Source organism: Somniosus microcephalus, chromosome 18, assembly GCF_052327205.1.
Source record: "Somniosus microcephalus isolate GS21.2 chromosome 18, FLI_Smic_1.0, whole genome shotgun sequence".
In the NCBI taxonomy this organism is placed as follows: Eukaryota; Metazoa; Chordata; class Chondrichthyes; order Squaliformes; family Somniosidae; genus Somniosus; species Somniosus microcephalus.
Window position 1 is genome coordinate 40,365,434 of NC_141004.1, and position 20,548 is coordinate 40,385,981.

At 38.3% G+C, this 20,548-nt stretch overlaps 1 protein-coding gene across 3 annotated transcripts in view; it reads right to left on the minus strand.

Annotated features, from left to right (window-relative positions):
- Positions 1-615: 615 nt before the first annotated feature.
- The window catches only part of c18h6orf89 (chromosome 18 C6orf89 homolog), a 32,612-nt gene continuing 12,679 nt past the window's right edge, over positions 616-20,548 (minus strand). For 2 of the 3 annotated variants that reach the window (XM_086011379.1, XM_086011378.1), the window contains 6 exons: positions 19,689-19,857; positions 11,367-11,512; positions 9,833-9,996; positions 7,069-7,204; positions 3,698-3,830; positions 616-1,749 (listed from right to left, as the gene is read on the minus strand). In XM_086011379.1, the coding sequence (XP_085867505.1) occupies positions 1,667-1,749; positions 3,698-3,830; positions 7,069-7,204; positions 9,833-9,996; positions 11,367-11,512; positions 19,689-19,857 (831 nt within the window). In that variant the 3' untranslated portion in view covers positions 616-1,666. Of the gene's footprint in view, positions 1,750-3,309; positions 3,387-3,697; positions 3,831-7,068; positions 7,205-9,832; positions 9,997-11,366; positions 11,513-19,688; positions 19,858-20,548 lie in introns of all 3 variants that reach the window. The other variant, XM_086011380.1, reaches the window with a different exon arrangement.

The following is a 20,548-nucleotide window of genomic DNA, read 5'->3' on the forward strand; positions in this document are numbered from 1 at the left end:
AAATCTCGGTAACCAGCAAAATTCAGGAGTAGGTTCAGGTAAGTTTTACTTCTGCCTTCCTCAGATCTGTTGCTGTGCAAGGGTGTGGCTGCAGCTGTTGCTAAGCTACAGAGACACTTGGAATTTGTGGCCATTGTTCTGAACCTGTTGCTAAGCAACAGGGTTTGTTGCTTTATACGGAGCTCTCAGTATCTTTTACTATAGCTTTCGGTTATCCGGAATTTTTGATGAACCGGCACCACGTTGGTCCCGTCGGTGCCAGATTAAAAAAAAGTTTCCTGTACAAGTATAACAAGAGTTCGCAGCTGCTGCCGTACCTAGATCACATTCAGATTACTTGTAAATAGCTATCAAGGAAATGTTATCAAATGGTTTTCTATTCCCATCCACGACCTACAATGCTAAAGATGAAAGGCTAGAATCACACTTGGAACATATAGATTTTATTTTCAACAACCCACTAAGCTGTTTAAACATATTTAACAATTACTTTTTGATTCAAATTTTGGTTTTATCAAAAAAATCAAAGGCAACATATTTCAGAGATTCCTTACCTTTACACATACAAATATATTATATATATATATATATATTTATATATGTACACAAAGCAACATTTTACAAAGTTATTTTGAAAATATGTACATGGTGAGGCTGTATTAAAATTGCCAGTTTTCAAAACCACCATATTTCATAGACAAATACAATTATGTAAAAGTCACATAACTTAATCATTTTTAAACACATAAACCATGCCTTAAGCAAAGCAGTTAGTACTGTACCATCATTTTATTTGAGAATATTTTGCCACCTATTCCCCCAAAATTCATACTCTCTTCAGCTCATTCTTTTAAATTAGACTATAAACAGAAGTTAATAGTCAATGAAAATGGTAATTAGTAGTCATTTCTCCCTGAAAACATTACTGATAATTTATCCTGCATCATTAGTTAACAGAAACAGTAAACAAACAATTAAAAAGACAAATTTATATAGCTTTCGTTTTCACGAGCCCCAACATATTTAACATTTTCTGAACTACAGGAAACTTTGGTTTATCCGGAGGTTGTATGTCCTCGATCTACCGGCAGAAATCAGGAGCCGTTTTGTTAGGTTTTTTTTCTTCTCGTGGCTTTTTTTTCCCCCAACAGTCAGGCTCTGGAAAGTCTCTCTGAAGCTATTGCTAAGCTACAGAGACGCTTCTAAGGTACGGGCTGAGCTGACGGTTTAGAAGCTGTTGCTAAGCAACAGTGTTTGTTGTCAGATATGGAGATGAAAACCTCCATATGCTTCAACATTAACGCTGGTATGTCCGGCAGTTTTGATAGATCGGCAACAGCTCGGTCCCGTTGGTGCCGGATATAACAAAGTCTCCTGTAATTGTTATGCATTAGATGTAACCAAAGAGGATTAATAGAAAATGAAAGATATCTGGAACTCAGAAAAGCTATATTGGACTTATTCAGAAGTCAGTGATGTGCAAACCACACTTTGGATCGTTGTGCAATACTGCCAACACAGATTAGCCAAAGTAATAGTCTAAACAGTACAAATTAAACCATATTTCGGAATGTAGATCTGTCCACAGACATGCATTCAAATAACATTTTTTATCTGGATAAATATTGAACATTTATTCATCTGGCGACATCAAGAGCATCCGCAATTAGATGGATCCAACACAAAAAATGACAGTTTGCTCTCCAACAGGTAAAATGGTCATCCGCCAGTAATTTGAATTGGCATAAACTGTAAAACAGTATTTTATGAAAATCAAATAATTGCAATTAATACAATGTATATAACAAACAGCTTGCATCTTTACTCAGAGTGGTTAGAATGTGGAACTTGCTACCAGAGTAGTTGAGGCGACTAGCATAGATGCATTTAAGGGGAAGTACATGAGGGAGAAAAAAAAAATGTTGATAGGGTGAGATGAAGTAAGGTGGGAGGAGGCTTATGTGGAGCACAAACACCAGCACACACCTGTTGGAGCGAATGGCCTATTTCTGTGCTGTAAATACCATGTATGTAATGTAATATAATCATTTTACTAGTTTACATAGGAAACAAGACAAGGCAAGCTACTTTGGGGATTTGGTCCATATTGCATAAATCTAACAACAGCAAGAAAGAAAACTATTTAACAAAGGATAAATTATATTTACATGGCAAGGTCTTTTGTCTGAATTTGTATGTATAGGAGTGTCAGCAACCCACATTATACAGAGCAATGAAGGATTAGAATTGTGTCAGCACAACCCCAAATCATTTTGATATATCTGTAAACCATCTTGGGCTACTTGCTATTGTGTGTGTAGCTTACTTTTTCTTGAATAGTGTAAACAACAAAAATGTACTTTCGGCTATTTTCAATTAAATAGATTCTCCACCAAATAAAAACAGCTATTTCACATCTCAATGCTTTCAAATTATGCCTTTAAAAACATACTAGAAAGGGAACAAAAATAAATGTTTATCTGACTTCAATATTCACCATAAAATAGAAATAAACGATTCACAGTATTTGGTGTAGAGATGTATTGTTGGCCAAAAGTAAGCTACATTTAATAAGACAGATTCAGGGCCAACAATACATTTTGTAGAGGAATTAATTCAGGACGAACTATACATTTTTGTAGAGGAATTGGGACAATCAGGAAGACTAATACCTGTAACAAGAAATGGTAAGGATGAGATAGCATATTTAGCCCACCAAAACTCATCCATCTATTTGATATTAATGGTTTTTCATCTCAACAGTAAATGCTCACAAATTCACTGGGGAAACAGACTGGGAGATAGTCATTAATCCAGAATCGCTCAATAATTTGGTCATTTTAGCTCTGTACATTAATTCATATACGCACACTGCTGTAGGACTCCACAGCCTAGACTTTCCACCTCCCCTGCTGATTTTTTGGTGGATCTGGGACAGGCAGATTTCCGGTACCTGGTCCCATCAGAGACAGCTGATATGTCATTGGACACATGTTCCCTGTATGCCAAAAGAGGGAAACACTGCCTCTGCTACATTTTCCCACCATTTGCAGTTTGAAAATTGGATGCAAGTGGACACCCGTAAAGCCCTGGTGGTCCAGCATTCGGAGATCGATAGGAGGGGTCTTCGAGGCAAAAACTGAAGAGGAATCTGTGGCAAAGCACTCTGAGTGCAGCTGTGTACAGACACATTAGTGAAATGCAAAATATTTAGGCAGAAAAAAAGTTTTGATATAGGCACCTGTCGGTCGCCTGTTTCTCCCACTGTGCTAAGCCAGAGACCTACCACAGCAGCTCTCCATCCCATACCTGGTACAAAACCTGGTGGCGGCTGGATCAGTAAAGCTTCAGCAGGGAAGGCAGAAATCTCTGCGCCATATGTGCACCTAAATCGAGTTGAGGTGGAAATAGGGAGTGTGAAAGCTTAAATCAGTATCTCTATTGGCATTATTTACAATAAAAGAATCAAAAATAAGCTAGAATAGAATGATTTAACAGAATAAAAAATGTTCGTAACAGATTGATTTTTAATTTTTTTTAATTTTTTTTAAAAAAAAGGGTGTCCTTCTTTGAATGGTGCCTGATTTTTTTTCCCCCTTGCCGGTGAGCTGGGAGAACTATTAGAAAAGATCATTTGTCCTCTTACATAGAACATGAACAATGAGGAGCAAAAAAAAAAGTGCATTTGATTACGTACCAATATCTCCTTCTCCGAGTAGGACTGCAAAGGAGCCACACTGTTCTGCACATTTCTCAGAGGCATTAATATGAAGTTTCAGATTGCCTTCACCTACAAACAGCCAGCTGTGTCCTACCTGGAGCTGGTGAGACTAGGACAGAGCAGAGTAGAGACACATTAAAATCAAATGATGTTTTGCAGCAATACTGTAATTTATGTACAGCCCATTTTTCATAAGGGAATCACCTTTGGTTGAGTTACTTTAATATCCTAAAGCAGACAATTCCTTTAAACAGAACAACCCCAAATCTCCTGAACTCTGCGGCTTGACGACTGGTCTTTCGCTGCTCAATTGTTGAAAATTGTGAGTTACAGAGAGTTCAGTCCTGTCTGGCTTCCATCCCAACAAATCCTGACACAATCTATATTTTAAGTCTTTAATTCTAACTGGCCTGGAATTTCCACAAATGGTGTAACCAGCAAGTTATGCCAACATTTCCTGAGAATCACAACAACAACGTAAAAACTGGCGCAAAACAAGCAGAAATCAGCGCACAAGGAAAGCCTGAACTTACAATTCACAGAAAACAGTATCTACAGTTCAAAATCTAGTTTATCCTTCTTTTAAGTATGAAAATGTAAAGTTTGAAGCCATCAAACCATCCTTTATTTACATTATGCACATATGTTTAAGAAAATACAATCATGGACGCTTTTCAGTTTTTAACGTAACTTATTCTGATGCTGTAAAAATGCTTTCCAAGATCCAGAAAATACAGTGTAGGTCTCATAGAGGAGAAATAAAACAAAGGAAAAACTGCCATCAAACACCAGAAAAATGACCTGAATTCAGAACTGGCGGAAAGGCAGGAAACTCCTGTTCTCTACTTTTTTTGTATGGGGGTGGAGCTACATTAATGAGCAATGCAATGTTTTAGTGGAATTTTCACTGAAGCAGCACAGGAGAGAGAGAAAATGCAGGTCGTTTGTATTAAAAAATCATCATGATGCCATTGTTTCAAGTGCAAGTTTTCAGGAAATTCCTGGCCATTCTTTTTAAGAAATGAGCGAAGGGCAAACATTGCTGCAAACCGTATTTACAATTCAAAATCCAGTTTATTTAAAGTTGTTTTCTTATCTTTGTGACAGTGAATCTATAAATGTACAGTGACGCCCACCGAGCGTACCACTCAGGGAAACCAGCCATCAGTGATCTTGGGAGCTCTCTGTCCCAATCTCCAACCACCCCCCCCACCCCCAGTTTGAGCTTGCCTATTTCATAATGCAGACTTGTACAGCTTGCATGGAATGTCAGCTCTGACGGTGCTTTGTACCTCCATTTCAGTACTTTTTAAAATGAAATCTCAGTAGGTAATGCTGATTAGTTTCACTGATTCCCTTAAATTGAATTTAATGAAACGCTTAAACAGGAAAAAAAAACTATTGGAATAGATTGGATTTTTTTTGTTTTGATTCCCTCAACAAGAATGATTCCTGTAATCAGCAATTTCCTTAAAATCAACATAACCGTACCATATAAAAACCAATACCACAAGTACCTTACTTACATACAAGATTGATAGTTCTGGTTGTAAATCTGGTTGGAAAAACAAATCGAACAAAATTTGTATTTTATTTTAGAAAATGGCTGTAATAGTTACTTGTTGCAAAAAAAAAAATCAAATCAATAGTTTAGTAATTGGAAGAGACTGGGACATAGGACGTAGGCGATTCAGCCTCTCGAGCCTGCTCCACCATTCAATTAGATTATGGTTGATCTATACCTCAACTCCCTTTACCTGCTTTTTCTCCACATCTCTTGATACCATTACCTAAAAAAACTCAATCGATCTCCGTCTTGAACATTGCAACTGACCCAGCAGCCACCGTGTGGGGAAAAAGCACTTTCTGATTTCACTCCTAAATGGCCGAGCTCTAATTTTACCCCTTTGTTCTAGATTCCTCTACCAGAGGAAATAGTTTCTCTGCATCTACCCTGTCAAATCCCTTTCATCATTTTAAACACTTCGATTAGATCACTCGTCAACCTTCTAATCTGAGGGAAATGCAAGCCAAGTTTATGCAACCCACCCTCATAATTTAGCCCTTTTAAGTCCCAGAATTATTCTGATGAATCTGCACTGCAACCTCTCCAAGGCCAATATATCCTTCCCGAGATGTGGTGCCCAAAACTGATTGTAGTATTCCAGCTGGGGGCTGACCAAGGCTCTGTTCAACTGAAGCAACACTTCCTCCCCTTTGCATTCCAGTCCACTGGAGATAAAGGCCAACATTCCATTAGCCTTTTTGATTACATTTTGTACCTGTGCACTAGCTTTTCTTGATTTGTGTAGATGGACACCTAAATTCCTTTGCTCCTCCACAATCCCTAATCTCTTGCTATTTAGAAAATATACCGATTTAACATTCTTGGATGCAAAGTGAATGACGCCACACTGAGGTCTATCTGCCAAAGTTTTGCCCACTCATTTAATCTGTCTATGTCCCTTTGCAACTTCCTGCTCCCACCTACACAATTTACTGTGCCTCCTAACACGCGGTCATCTGCAAACTTGGATATACAGCTCTTTATTCCTTCAACCAAGTCATTGATATATATGGTGAAAAGTTGGGGCCCCAGTAGAGCGCCCTGGGGAAATGTCACTTCTCACATCCCACCAGAGTTCATTCTCTATATCCCTACATTTTAATAAAACATTTTACTGTTAACTTTGATATTCCTTGAAAGATTATTTATATTCGCTGGTTGCATCTCATTACTTTCTTTGTATTACTTTATTACTTTTTATTATAGCTCTCCCAGTCTTCTGGATTTCCACTTTCCGTTGCATTTGTGCAAGCCTTTTCTGATACTGTCTCTTACCTCATTTGTTGACCATGGTTGCTTAACTGTACAAGGGGAGTTTTTGCCTTTTAGAGGCATATACTGGTTTTGTATTGTACCAAATACTTCTTTGAATACTTCCCACTGTTTGTCTGTAGGTTCACCCATTAACAGTTCAGCCCAGTTTACTGCAGTCAATTTATTTCTACTCCCTTTGAAGTTTACCTTACTTAAAATTTAAAACCTTGGTTTGTGACTCTCCCTTCTCCCTCTCAAACCAAATTCAATCATATTATGGTCACTATTCGCAAGACTGATGAAAACATTAATTAAATACAGAAACGTGGTAGAGGTAAATGTAAAACTGAAGAGTTTGTTTTAAGGTGGAGAAGACTGGTGAGCAAAAATATGCTCTGTTGTTGCAGAATTATAAATCATGAATGCTTTCATGCAGTTGTTTTACAAGAGGAACAAATAATTGCGATGATATTTTTGTTCATTATTCAGTCACAGAGCACAATTCTCTTAGTTCAATCTTCCTTACCAGGAGTTGGAACGGAGAACCACGACTAGACGCTATTAAACATTTCTTCAGGGATACTTTATTCTCAAAGGGCAACATGCTTGAATTTGGAAAAAGTGCTCGTAGAATATGCATCCCATTTATACGTTGTTTTCTCCTGATTATTATGGAGAAAAGATTAAATTTGGTTACTATTGTTCAAATATACAGGATTACATATCCAATGATTGCTTTTTTCTACATGATAATTAAAAAAGTTTCAAATGTCTGGCATTAAAGAACAAAATTAGTAAATGAATGTTTTCAGCAATCTACTATTGTACCAGTTATAAGAGAGAACTCAGCAGTATGCAGATGGCATCTAAACCCTGAGAAAAGTATATTATACTTTTAAATCATAGTGTCAAGTACTTGTTAATTTTTCACAACATACAAATCTGATTCACACTTCCCCCTTCCCTATCAGTGTGTTACTGGAGTTCACACTTTGGCCAGTACCATGATTTGACATATAATTTTGGATCCCAAGATTATGACATTAGACCAAAGGTTTTCCTGGAAGATAACGTGTGATCTTTTCAAATGATAGACAGATAGGTATATAACAAAATAAACACTTTTCTTATTGAGTTATATGATGCCTGTATATAATTTCTGGGCAAAGATGGTGAAGTCAGTGGCATAGTGCTAAGATTTTGTGCCTGAACTAGCATGACTTGTAAACAATCATCCTTGCCAGTGTCAAGTGATGAGAAATGGGGAATTGCATGTTAATGGACTTCCACTTGGGTTGACCAGGGATTTCAGCAGCTTTTCTATTCCACTAATTCTTAACCATCTGAGGATGCAGATTAGTTCCAGTGCATACTCTTATTCTGTTATGAGTTATTCTCCCTGCTTTAATCAGAAATTCTCACATTAAATTCATGTATATAATATATAAATCCCCACTCCAAACTACTATATATGCATTACATGGCATCAAGTCTGACTTGATCACTACATCTGTACAAATAGCAGCCAAAATGTTAAATGGAATTAGAAAAGACCATGTAATTTTGATCTATCCAATTAAAACATGTAAAACTAGAGCCAAACAAGAGATTTAAGCATATGGAAAATGCAGTTTCATTTATAACTAGTCACTCAGTTTCTAATCATTACTGAATGTTCTTGTGTCACAGGCATTATTGAGTGCATTTGTTTTGTTTTAATCATGCAATTTTAAAAGTCAATAATGCAGTAAATTTGGTGTTTTGTGATTGGTTCTTGGAAGTGTAGCTCTGTGTCGGTCTCACAAATGTTAGTAATTATATTTACATTCTTTAACTATTACAAATTATAATTACAGACTGTTAGCTTTCAAAATTCTTTAAAAAAAAACTCAAGTATGGATGAGGAAAGACACCAGTGTCTCTTTTTCTCTCTGCTTTATATGCTTCCTGAAATTTATAACATACTTATATTCAAACACCAACTAAAGCTTTAACAGATGAGGACATACTGGTACCTTTCCTCATCCTTACTTGAGTTTTTAAAAAGAATTTTGAAAGCAAATGGTCTGTAATTATCATTTGTGTTTAGTTAAAGAATGTAAATATAATTACTACCATTTGCGAGACTGACACAGAGCTACACTTCCAAGAGCCAATCGCAAAACACCAAACTTACTGATGGCATTATTGGCCTTTAAAATTGCATGATTAAAACAAAAGAAATGCACTCAATAATGCCTGTGCCACAGGAAAAGTCTGTTGTATATTTACTCTGTCTCTCATACAGAAACAGAGTTAATTATTTTAAAAAACAATATAAATTTTACTAGAATAAAACTCTTCCAAATATATCCTCTCGCTTTTTTCAAATATTTTTGAAGCAGAGAGAAGCATTCTATCATTTGCCTAGCTTCAATGCTGCTGGTGCATGCTGACAATTCTGCAACTGCCACATGCTCAGAATGCATAGCTGTGGTCTTTTGTTCTGTCCAACTACTCTGGGGTAAAAAATATCCAGGTGACACCCAGGCTTTTGAGTCAGGCTGAGGCATTCAAGTAAAAACCATTAAAAGATACAAAAGACAATTCAAATCAGTAAATTATTGCAATTTTCTGTTGCTTAAAACCTTACTTTTGGACATAAAAATTTTGGTTACTGAGAAAAGAATGGCAGACGAAAAAATTTCAAAGAGCAATTTGAGTCATTCAACTGCTAATGAACAAAGCAGAACAGGCAATTGTAAAATGATTACATGGACAGTTCCGAAGTTAAATATTGACATAAAAGCAAAATCAAATATCAGGACAACAGGTAGCAATGTTTGTAGACAGGAAGTGCATGATCACACAAGATTTTTAATATACAAATACTGTACTACCAGATTATTAAAAGCAGTTTTGTTCATCACTTTCTTTTGTTAATCGTAGCTCTTATGGTCAAGAAATTCCTTGTTGCAGGGTCTAATGACCACTTAACTAAATGTTTGTGATGTTAATCATTGAGATTCTAACCAAGTAATTATCTGTAGTTGACCACGAAACAAATAACAGCCACTCTTAATTTCAGTCGATGATTCACCCTGACTCAATTACTGCCATCTCTTAGCAGGCTATTGAATATTATATATTAGGGTAGGGGAAAGGAGAAGTAGCAAACTGAATAATAATAAAAGCAAGGAAATAAACAGAAGATTCCAACTATGAAAATTAATCAGTTTTTTGAAAGATACTTTAAAACCCAAGTGATTTAAGAAAAAGAAAATAACTGGATTCACTAGATTTAATCTCACCAGTGAACAATTAGGTTGGATTCTTCTTCTGGAAACAGATAAGAGTTTTTATTGACTTCATTTTCAATATCACCTCCAACCTCAGCGTATACATCCATGGCCTCCTTGTATTCTGAATACAAGCGCTTCAAATCCTCATACGATAACGACACAGTTGATCCACTCTACAGGAAGAAGTTGAAAAAATAATTGCAAATGTGGTATCTGCATCACATTTACAAACATTATGTAGTTATTAACAGGAATGCACACTGTAAACCTCAGTATTCTGTGCACTCAACTGGAATAGGTGGCGGCACAAGGCATAAACTGTAGTTATAAATTGTACTAACATAAAACAGTACAGCAATCAAAGTATGTGTATTCCTGGTAATCATGTTCAAAAAAGTTGTGTCTTAAGTTTTCTATTTAAATAAAGTGCTCAAATCTGATACCTGCATCATCTGATATAAAGAATCATTGTTTTTAAGGGATACCCTCATAAATAGCTTTTATTCCCCTTTTACTTGCCAATTCCCCCCTCCTTTCCTGAAGGCATCGATGCCTTATTAGTTTACAGTTCCAAGGTTGCCGTACACCTTTTGATACCTCACCAATGTGGCTAATATCCATGTGATCCTCCACAGCAAGTGTCTGCAGGCTATTTGACCACAGAGAACATCACAGCTGTGCCCAATCCAGTCCTTGTCTGCCATCCACATTGTGCATTTCTAGGAATCATGATATCAGTCAAGAGCAGGAATCCTGGCCGATATGCGCCTACTTAACCTGTTGGTGGTGAGGCTAATGGTAGTGCCACAGCTGCTGAAACCAACTCCTGGTACGCAAGGCTCTGCTAACCCCTGGATAAACTTGCTGAGCCATTTGGAAAAGCCACCAATACAAATCTACTCAAAACATTAACATAATATGACAGAGATTTTTCATACACTACTAAAATAAATATGCAATCTAGCAGTGCAGACCATACCATATCATGATTGAGTGCAATACACTTGCCATGATCACACTGTGGGCCTGGGTTTCATAATATTCCATTATGCTTTTGCTGACAATAATCACCCCCCATATTGCACAATAAGTGATCATCTGCGAGACAACCCCTCCCCCCCCCCAACTCAACACCTCCAACACCTTTTCGTCACGAAAACAGCTTGACATTTTCCATAAGCAGACCAAATCTTTCATGACTAAAGCCTGCATTTGCACAAATTTGTTCACTGTATAAAAGGAAAATCATTTTACACCTATTCAGTTGGATTACCTTTCAGTTTAAAAAATATTCTACTTTCCAAGAACATTTTTACAGTAAAACTATTTTTACAGAAATTTGAGCATCACAAAGTGACTACAACGTTCCCTTGAAAAAGCTTATTCTACATTTCAGCAAACATTACTTCAGAAACAGAGCCAGCATTTACAAACACTATTTTAAGAATGCTGTCTTTTCAAACCTCTGTAGACAATAAAGAAGATAGTGCACAACTGCCACCAAATAAAAGGGCCAACACTTCAACCTAAAGTAACTTCTCACCTTGATTACAATCGGTTGTACTATTCGATGATTATACTTGGAAACATGTTTCATGTCATTTACTGTTCCAACGGTGGTCAGGGCAGCACACTTAGTGCAGTTGGTTATCAGCCGCTCACATCCAGAACATCCCCACTCATGAAAAGCTGCAAGAAGCAACAACTTTAATTGAAACACAATGGAAGTCATGCGTGTTTGTTAAATATGTAGGATCAGGATTCAGTATAAATAACGAGTACTGCACACAAAGTAATTGCACTTTCACATCCAACTATTGAGTATATTGCTTTACTGTCAAACTTCAGTAAAATTTTATATTAGCCGCATCCCTAGGTCTGTTTCCCCATTCTCAAGAATCTTAATACTTAGGGTATACAGTACTTCCTTTCACTGTTCCTTTTCTTTACATTGAACTGCACGAGTCACAATTTGCCCATTCTGCTAACTTGTTCTGCTGTAATCTTTTGCATTTTTCCTCACTGTTCGCCATGCCCCCTAATTTAGTATAATTCCTCTTGTGCCTATGTCCAAATCATTTATATAAAGTCGCCAGCACAGATCCTTGGGGCACACTACTAACCTACATCCAGCCAATCCGAAAACCACCCATTTGCCCCATCTCTGCTTTTTGTCCCCTAGCCATCCCTCTATCCTTGTGGCTACATTCCCTTTAATACCATGCCCCAATTTTCTAACAAATCTCTTGCGTGGCACCTTACCAAATGTTTTGTAAAAATCAATTTCTAGAACATCCATCGGTCTGCCTTGATTAATCAATTGTGGTTCCCTCAAAAAATTAAAATCAAGTATGACCCATCCATACAAATGCATGCTAAAATGCACCCATGCAAATGTTCCTCATAACTCCATGCTTTTCCAAGTGTTCACGAATTTCATCCTATACTATGGGCTTCAGATGTTTTGCACACAACGGAGGTAAAATTAACCAGCCTATAATTTTCTGGCTTATCATTTTTCCCTTTCTTGAATAGGGGTGTGACATTTCCCATCCTCCAGTCCTTTAGCACAATTTCCATTTCCAAGTTTTTTTTGTGGGGGGGTGGGGTGCGAAATTATAGTTAGTGCCTATACTATCTCTTCCCCATCCTCCTCCAGTATTCTGGAATGCATCCCATTTGGATTTGGTGACCTTTCTATTTTTAGTCTATGAAATATAGTGAGCATTTGAATACTTATCACCAGTAGAGTCTTATTCCAAATCCTCATCAGGTACTATAACAATCATACTTTTGACTGCCTCTAAAAACTGACCCAAAATACTTAAACATCTCTGCTATCCCTTCACTCCCAAGTACAAGATAGCCTTCCTCATGAGCATTACCAACCCTTTTATTTACTCCTTTTACTTATTATGTACTGAAAGAGGTAAACAAATTAGTATGGGAGGCAAGTAAAAAGAATTTTTCTTGCTTTTTTGTCTATGTGTAGGTCAATCAATATTCAACAAAAATAAAATGGAGAGCATTTCAAATGTGTTGCAGCCCATTGCATTAGGATGTGTTTTTTTTAAGACAAATGTTATACATTGGCAATGAAAATAGTCAACACCCTTACACTTCGTGGAAATGAGAAAAAGCTATCCAATGGGACATCATTTCTGCTTAGTACAGCAAGAACTGGCTCTACTTTAAATTCTTGCTAGTTGACACAATCTTCGACCAATACTTCAGCCTGATCGGTACTGCCAGATAAATGTTTTGCTAAAAGTCAAATGCTACTTTGAAATCTACTTTTGTTTTACAAATCGGAATAAATTAATTAACTATATGGCGAAAACTATATATATGTCACCTCAGAGAATTCACGAGAACAAGCTGCAATTCAGGAGAAAAATGTTTGGAGAACCTTTTACTCCCAAAGGCTTACACATTTTGTCTGTGTTCATTTACTCTTTAGTCCTGCAGAAAATTAATATCCGATCAAGGTCGCATGTCTTTGCAGAACTTGTTAGCTACTTGGTGTGAATCAACAATTGCTTCGGGCTGTACAATATCCTGCAATTTAGTTTGGTGAGACTCAAAAATGAGTCCTCTTACACACTAAAGAAAGTAAATCATGGTGAAGGCGACATATAAAGAACAGTTGGCTGGGAATAGTTAAGTTTTTAATATTACCAAAAGGTACCGATATCAAACTATAAAAGCCTTTCATGTAATAATCAGAACTATGACCCAATACTCCAGTCACTCGTTATTTTGTGTCTACAAAACTAAACAACTGGTTGCCTAGCTTTCAACTTCTACTTCAACATGGCGGTCACAAATACTTTGTTGCATTCATTATGCTAGGATTTGAATAAGGTCAATGATTTAAAGAAAGTTTTGTACTTTAATTCAAGGACATGTCATTCATTGTAGTGGCTTATAGTTCCAAATTCTACTGTTGGAGGCCACCTACAGCTGTACTGAAAACAAACAAAAGTAATGCGAAGCATGTTGCTGTCTCAGTGTGTGTGACTCACTGTTTCAACTGGGATACATTACTTTTAATTTCCAGATGTCTTATGTTCAAACCCTGGGAGACTTTAAATGGATTGTTTTATTAAATAAGGGTGGAAAGAATAACTCAGTGTTCAAGAACAAGGCTGAATCCAAACCAACATTTTAATCACTTTACTTACAGACTTCGCCACTAAAATGAAATGCAACTTTAACAGATTCCTTTGTTTCCTGTACTAAATTTCATCTATACATTTACATTAAAGAACAAACTTGCATTTATATAGTGTGGACACCTCCGCCAACAAATTACTTTTTAAATGCATTTTTGGTTGCTTTGGAGATAAATGCAACAGCCAACTGCACATAATAAGACCCAACAATCAACAAGAGACATGAACCAATATTTAATCTGTTTTTTGATGGAGTTGGTTGCAAGAAGAATGTTAGCCAGGAGATCGGGAGAGAACCCTGCTCTTCTAATACAGCCAAGGATCTTTAATATCCACAAGAGGAGGCAAGTGTGGCCTTGGTTTAACGTTGTATCTGAATGACAGAACCTCTAACACTGCAACTGCTTCTGTATCGTACTGAAGTCTCAGCTAGGATTATGCGTTCAGGTTTTGGAGTGGGGCTAAAGCTAGCAGACCCTCCCATGATGTTGTGTATGGCATGTCAGAGGTTACGCTGTTTTAGAGGTTTAGCTCAAATAGTAGAGGACACGCAAGCACAAGTGAAGGCTGTAACCAAAAAGAGAGAAAAATTGGGTAAGAAATCAGCCTGGATTTTGCCTTGTAGTTGATGATCCCTTTAAATAGCACTGGTAGGGGTTCCTTCATGCTGCTTAACGTCATGTTCAGCTGCGTGAGGTTAAGAGAGGGCGTAGGCTGGCGCGTGGAGCTCCAAAATAGCAGCTCTGGCGTCAGATTAGCAATGCACACTGATTGATGTCATGATCTGTGGGCTCTTCATGCTGCTGGCGGACGTTAGGTATGCGTGCGCTAACCTCTACACATGGCGTCTGGCACACTGCCCGTCGGAAGTGCGCATGTGTGGCATGGACACCCTTTTGGACATTTAAGAGGCCTCAAAGTACCCAAACGGGCCTGACCACGCCCAATTTTGACCCCCCCCCCGCGTGTCTCAGTGAGGATTCTTCAATCTGATTGGTTGGAGAGCTGCACGGTTGCTTGGCCTGCTCACACACGCCACAGATCCCCTGTAGAGGGCGCCTCGCTGGATCAGATGTCCGATGACAGCAAATCTACGCTCAAAAGCCCGTGAAACTCTGTCAGCGTAGTGAACAGCGAGCATCATTCCTCCACCACTGACCACAAAATCTGGACCATGCATGGGCAATGGTCATGTATGCACAATATGAAAAACAGAAAAGTAGTACACAGATCAACGTCCATGAAAAACTGTAAGAGAATTGAGCCCCAACTATAATACTAGGAGCCATGAGGTCTCGGAGGAAAATCAAATACTTAAAAGGTACAAAATTAACAAATAAAATAAAATGTTTTAAACCTATGTTTAATGGTTTGTGTTTGAAGGTTATTCAGAACTGTGCATGTTTGGTGGTGAAAAAAATGCATTAAAAGGATTTGAAAAAGGTATTTTGACGGAGTTGATTGGCTAATCACTGTTTAAAACATTAAACTTTGCTACTTTCACACCTAGCTTGGTGCTGTTAAATTATTTTCAAGTTTGTTTTTAACTTACTTGTCCATAGTCTGTTGCAACTGTTGAGAAAGTGGAAGTTAGGGAAGTGGAAGATGGTCAAATCCATGAGTCAATCACACGGGAAGAATGACCTAATCAAGTGTGGTTGAAGAAGTTCCCCCGTTTAGAATTATATTGGCTATGATTAAGTGTGATTGAAGTGTTGCACAGAATGTGACAGGAAATGTGTGCCTTCCTCTGACGAGACCCATTTTGAAGTCTAAGCTGGCTTAGACTTCAAAATACAAACAGCCCATTTTTGTTAACTGCTGAAATTGCAGACAACTCTACGACAGAGAGAATTTGACCTGTGTCTCGGAGCACTGCCCCCTAGAGCTGTCAGTTGAGGATCCTGCCCATTGACCTGCCAATCATAAGGCTCCACCCAGAGGGCAGTCTGGTTGTCCAGGAGATGTTCCTCAAGCATGATTAGGCCCACACAGTAGTGATATGAAGGGTTACTGAGTTAGACATGTTGGCATTGATGCTGCACATTTATTTGCGTTACTGGAGTGCTGAACAATAGGAAGCCCCCCCCCCACCCACCCAAGAGGCCAGTTAGCTGGAATGGTCATATTCATCAACAGGCATCTTAGGCCTTCAATAAATATTGTTTTCATTCAATACTGAAAGTTTAATTAAATCATGAAAGATATATTGTCTGCTCATAGATCTAAAGCTGGGCCCCAGTCCAGAGCCCTATAGTTAGCAGGTCAGGAACGAGATAGAGAACCTAAACTGACAGCCCTAAGGAGGCAGTGCTCCGAGACAAGGGTCAGATTTTTTCTCAGTCATAGAGTTGTCTGCGATTTCAGCAGTTAGCAAAAATGAGCTGTTTGTATTTTGAAGCCTAAGCCAGTTTAGTTTCAATGGGTTAAACCAGAGGACGTCTTCTGTCTCAGAATCAAGTTTAGAGAGAAAGTAACTTACATCTTTATTGTTTTTATAAACCAAGGGCTTTGGGGAATGTGTGATTACTCAATCGTGCATTTTATGTAAATATCCATGTTATTGGTCCAAAGCCTGTGCCTCATCTCAGTGGCTTATTAAGTTCACCTTGTATAGAGATAGGAGGACTCACATAGCAGCACATTATATTTCAGTAGCTTGTAAAAGGAGAGAAGGTCTGTTCGAAGCTCCAGGTCATGCTGTTGTTTAACTAGATACTGGGCAGATAAAGGTACACTCCAGGTCATAGGGGACGCGAGGTACATGCATGGGAGTGACTGGTGACGATGAACACAAGAAACTATCGAGTGCAAAAACCCAAAGATTGTGACAAAACTAAAGAGGCAAGTTCAATAATAAGATTAAATAATAAGCATAAAAAGCTGCTGTAAAAATACTAGAAACAAAGGACACGCTGCTCAGTTACTTTGATAAAGATTATGTATAGTGACAGTTCAGTTTCAAAACTGAGATGAGGAGGAACTTCTTCACTCAGAGGGTAGTAAATCTATGGAATTTGCTACCCCAGAGAGCTGTGGAAGCTGCAACATTAAATTTAAAACGGAGATAGACAGTTTCCTAGCAGATAAGGGAATTAGGGGTTACGGGGAGAGGGCAGGGAAGTGGACGTGAGTCTAGATTCGGATCAGCCATGATCCTATTGAATGGGAGAGAGAAAGAAAGACTTGCATTTGTATAGCGCCTTTCATGACCACCAGACGTCTCAAAGTGCTTTACAGCCAATGAAGTACTTTTGGAGTGTAGTCACTGTTGTAATGTAGGAGAGGGAAAATAAAACCCCACAAATAATACAACTTTGAAATGCTCATAAAATGCAAAATCTGAGCAGTGGAGGCAGGAGGGCTGCTCAATAAACCTGCACATTTCTTGGGTGGGATTTAGTGTCGGGAAGTGGCAATTGAATAATAAGTACAGATTTATTTTGGGATCATTTAACAATAGAAGGTATCTAAACTAACATCTTTTTTAAGATTTTGGAAAGAGCATTTTTGGACTCAAAGGCAAAAGGTTTTTGCATGTGATTTAATTTTAAGGACCCATTATCACTGTCAAAGACTTTCTGGTCAAGTAGAGCATAGCTGGCTGTAAAGCAAAGTCGCTCTATTCTAACTCAACAGCGTGCCTTCGTCCTTACCTTCGGAGCCAATTCCCTATTGGCAGGCTGGGCAGGGAATTTCCAGGCAGATGCTAATGCATCGCTGCCTAATATGCAGAGGGAATGCCGTATTGGATTGACAGATTGTTTGCTGCTGGATTTCTACTGCCAATGTCTTCACAGCTGTTCACAAAGTGTGCAAATGAAGATGTGAAAGGAGGCTCACTATGCATTCCATCAGCAACAGGGCTGCAGAACTTTGAAACACCAGGGAAAGTTAGTGTTTCTACTCTCTACACTAGTCATCCCTATGATGGGTCTGAAATAAGTTTGCCAATTGTAGGGGCAGCTAGGAATAGAGTTGAGACAGTATGATCCTTTAGAGGCAGGGAGAAGAGATTTTAAACCCACTAGGATCAGGATGGAGACTGTCTGATTCTTCAGATGCAGGGAGAAGAGACTTTCAACCAATCAATCAGTGAGGCCCAATTAAAACCCTGGTTCCATAGGTGAAAAGCGACTGCCCATCTATACCAGTAAGCATAAAACACTGCTCATGGACAAACATTTTAAAAGATTCTCTTTCTCCTTAAAACAGATTCTCTTTCTCCTTAAAACAGTCTCCCTCCTGATCTCTTTTTCCTGTATACCTATGTCTTTCTATTTTTCATACTTTTCTTCTCTATTAGCCCCTCACTGTATGCTTCTCACATAATTCTGTTGGCATCTTTCTACCTTCCTATCTAACACTCTCATTTTTACTCTTCCTCCCATTTTATGTTAGTGTAAAAGTAAACATTTTAAGCGGGGAAATCTTCACTGTCATCTTCCCCTTCCCTTGTTATTAGGCAGGGGTACTGAGGCAATAATATTACATAAAAATATTTAACTGTTTCAAATAACCTCTCTTTTCCCCTCACGTTAACACCGGAAAAGGGAGATACTGGATAGTGAGAAGAGTATCTCCTGGAAAACTATCCATTAATACAGAATTTAGAATTGATTAGAAAAATTGATCTTTCTAGGCATAGAAAATCTGATGAATGTAATGCTATTCTGGTGGTTTAAATAGTGTTATACATAATGTCTTTACAAAGTAGCGCTCAAGAAAACCTCCCTCAGAAAAATGAATGAAACCACTCTTGACTAGATAGTTTGATGGTTGCTGTGTGGGATATGAGATAAGCACGGTGGCATAGTGGTTAGCACTGTTGCCTCACAGCGCCAGGGACCCGGGTTCGAATCCGGCCTCGGGTGACTGTGTGTGGAGTTTGCACATTCTCCCTGTGTTTGCGTGGGTTTCCTCCGGGTGCTCCGGTTTCCTCCCACAGTCCAAAGATGTGCGGGTTAGGATGATTGGCTATGATAAATTGACCCTTAGTGTTAGGGGGATTAAATATGTGGAGTTACGGGGATAGGGTGGGATATGTGTTGGTGTAGGGGTTACGGGGATCGGGTGGGATATGTGTCGGTGCAGGCTCGATGGGCCGAAATGGCCTCTATCTGCATTGTGGGGTTTCTGTGATTCTGTGAGTTTGCTCGTAAAGTTTCACTGATCACCCACACTTTTCTCCCCCCCCCAAAAAAAAGAATTTATAGCTACAAATCACATCTATAATCCAAATAATGATAGAGTAACAATCTGTAGTATAGGTCAGTGAGTGTCGACGTTTCCGAGTTTAGGAGTTTCTACAAACTTGTGGATCTACACATTTTTTTTCTTCAGACTCTAAATGCAAGATATTGGTAACTATGTAGTTCACTTTAGATTTTTAAAATCTACTAGGACTTAAAACAACTTCCAGAGTTTTGTTTTCTCTACTCTGACAGTATGTTGGAGTGTAAAGTTTGTTTGTTCAATATTCGGGTAGGGTCACAAATGAGCAATGCATGTTTTTCTAAGCCAGTTTCTGTTTCACAGTGTCTGTTCCATGTTGGCTTTGCAAAGTGCTGACACAAGTGTAAATTTGTTTTACTGGAACTTTTTAAAATTGAAAATCCTTACCAGCTTGAATCCAAACATACCATGAGTCTGCACAAAATTCAGAAGCAAGACTTCAAATATCAGCTTACCTTCCAGATTGTACTTTTTGGCAATTGGTAGGCAAAACAGACGGACATGACCAATTATTGGACTCCTCCAGCTCTGGTCTTCTGCAACGGCACTCTGGTAGTGAGATCTGCCATAGGGGCTGATGAAGGGGTAGGCTGCCATTATAAGGAGCCCCAGGGCAACCACAATCTGGCAGAAGAAAATAAACAAGGCAGATAATTAAATTCCAACAAAATCCAAATTACAGCAAATTTGTTAACTTGAGCAAACTAACAAGATGATATGTCTGGTTTCTTGAACAGCAGTTATTCAATTTGTAACCTCAAAAAACTCCAATGTTAGACAAGATGATGTACTGTACTCTACTTCAATCATGGATTTTTATAAACTGCAGAAACTAGCCTGGGATATTCATAAATATTATAAAGCATACTGTATGCCGATGCCTGAAATTGCAGCTTTTCTTGGAGGTTGTTCAAAATACCCATTCATTACATCTTTCGCATGAAAGAAGATCTCGCCTTTTTAACTAGAAAACAGGTTAGGGTTTTGATATGCATCAGATTACTTAAATAAAAAGATCTAGTTCCCGTTGCAGTCCAGTAGTAAGGATTGTTATACCAAGATACTGCACCACAAACTGGCAGGATCTTCGTTTACAATAGCATGTCCAGCGAGCTCCCAATTTCAGACAAACCATCTACAGGAAACTCTCGTTTAAACGGCACCTAAATAGCCGGAATTCTCTATTAACCGGCAAAATTCTCACTCCAAAAACAACACCTCAATAACCGGCAATGTTGCCGAGCCCGAGTCTCCCGTGGTGGCCGAGTTCGTTCTCCAAACTGCCACTACTCGGCTTCTTGGTGCTGTCGGAAGT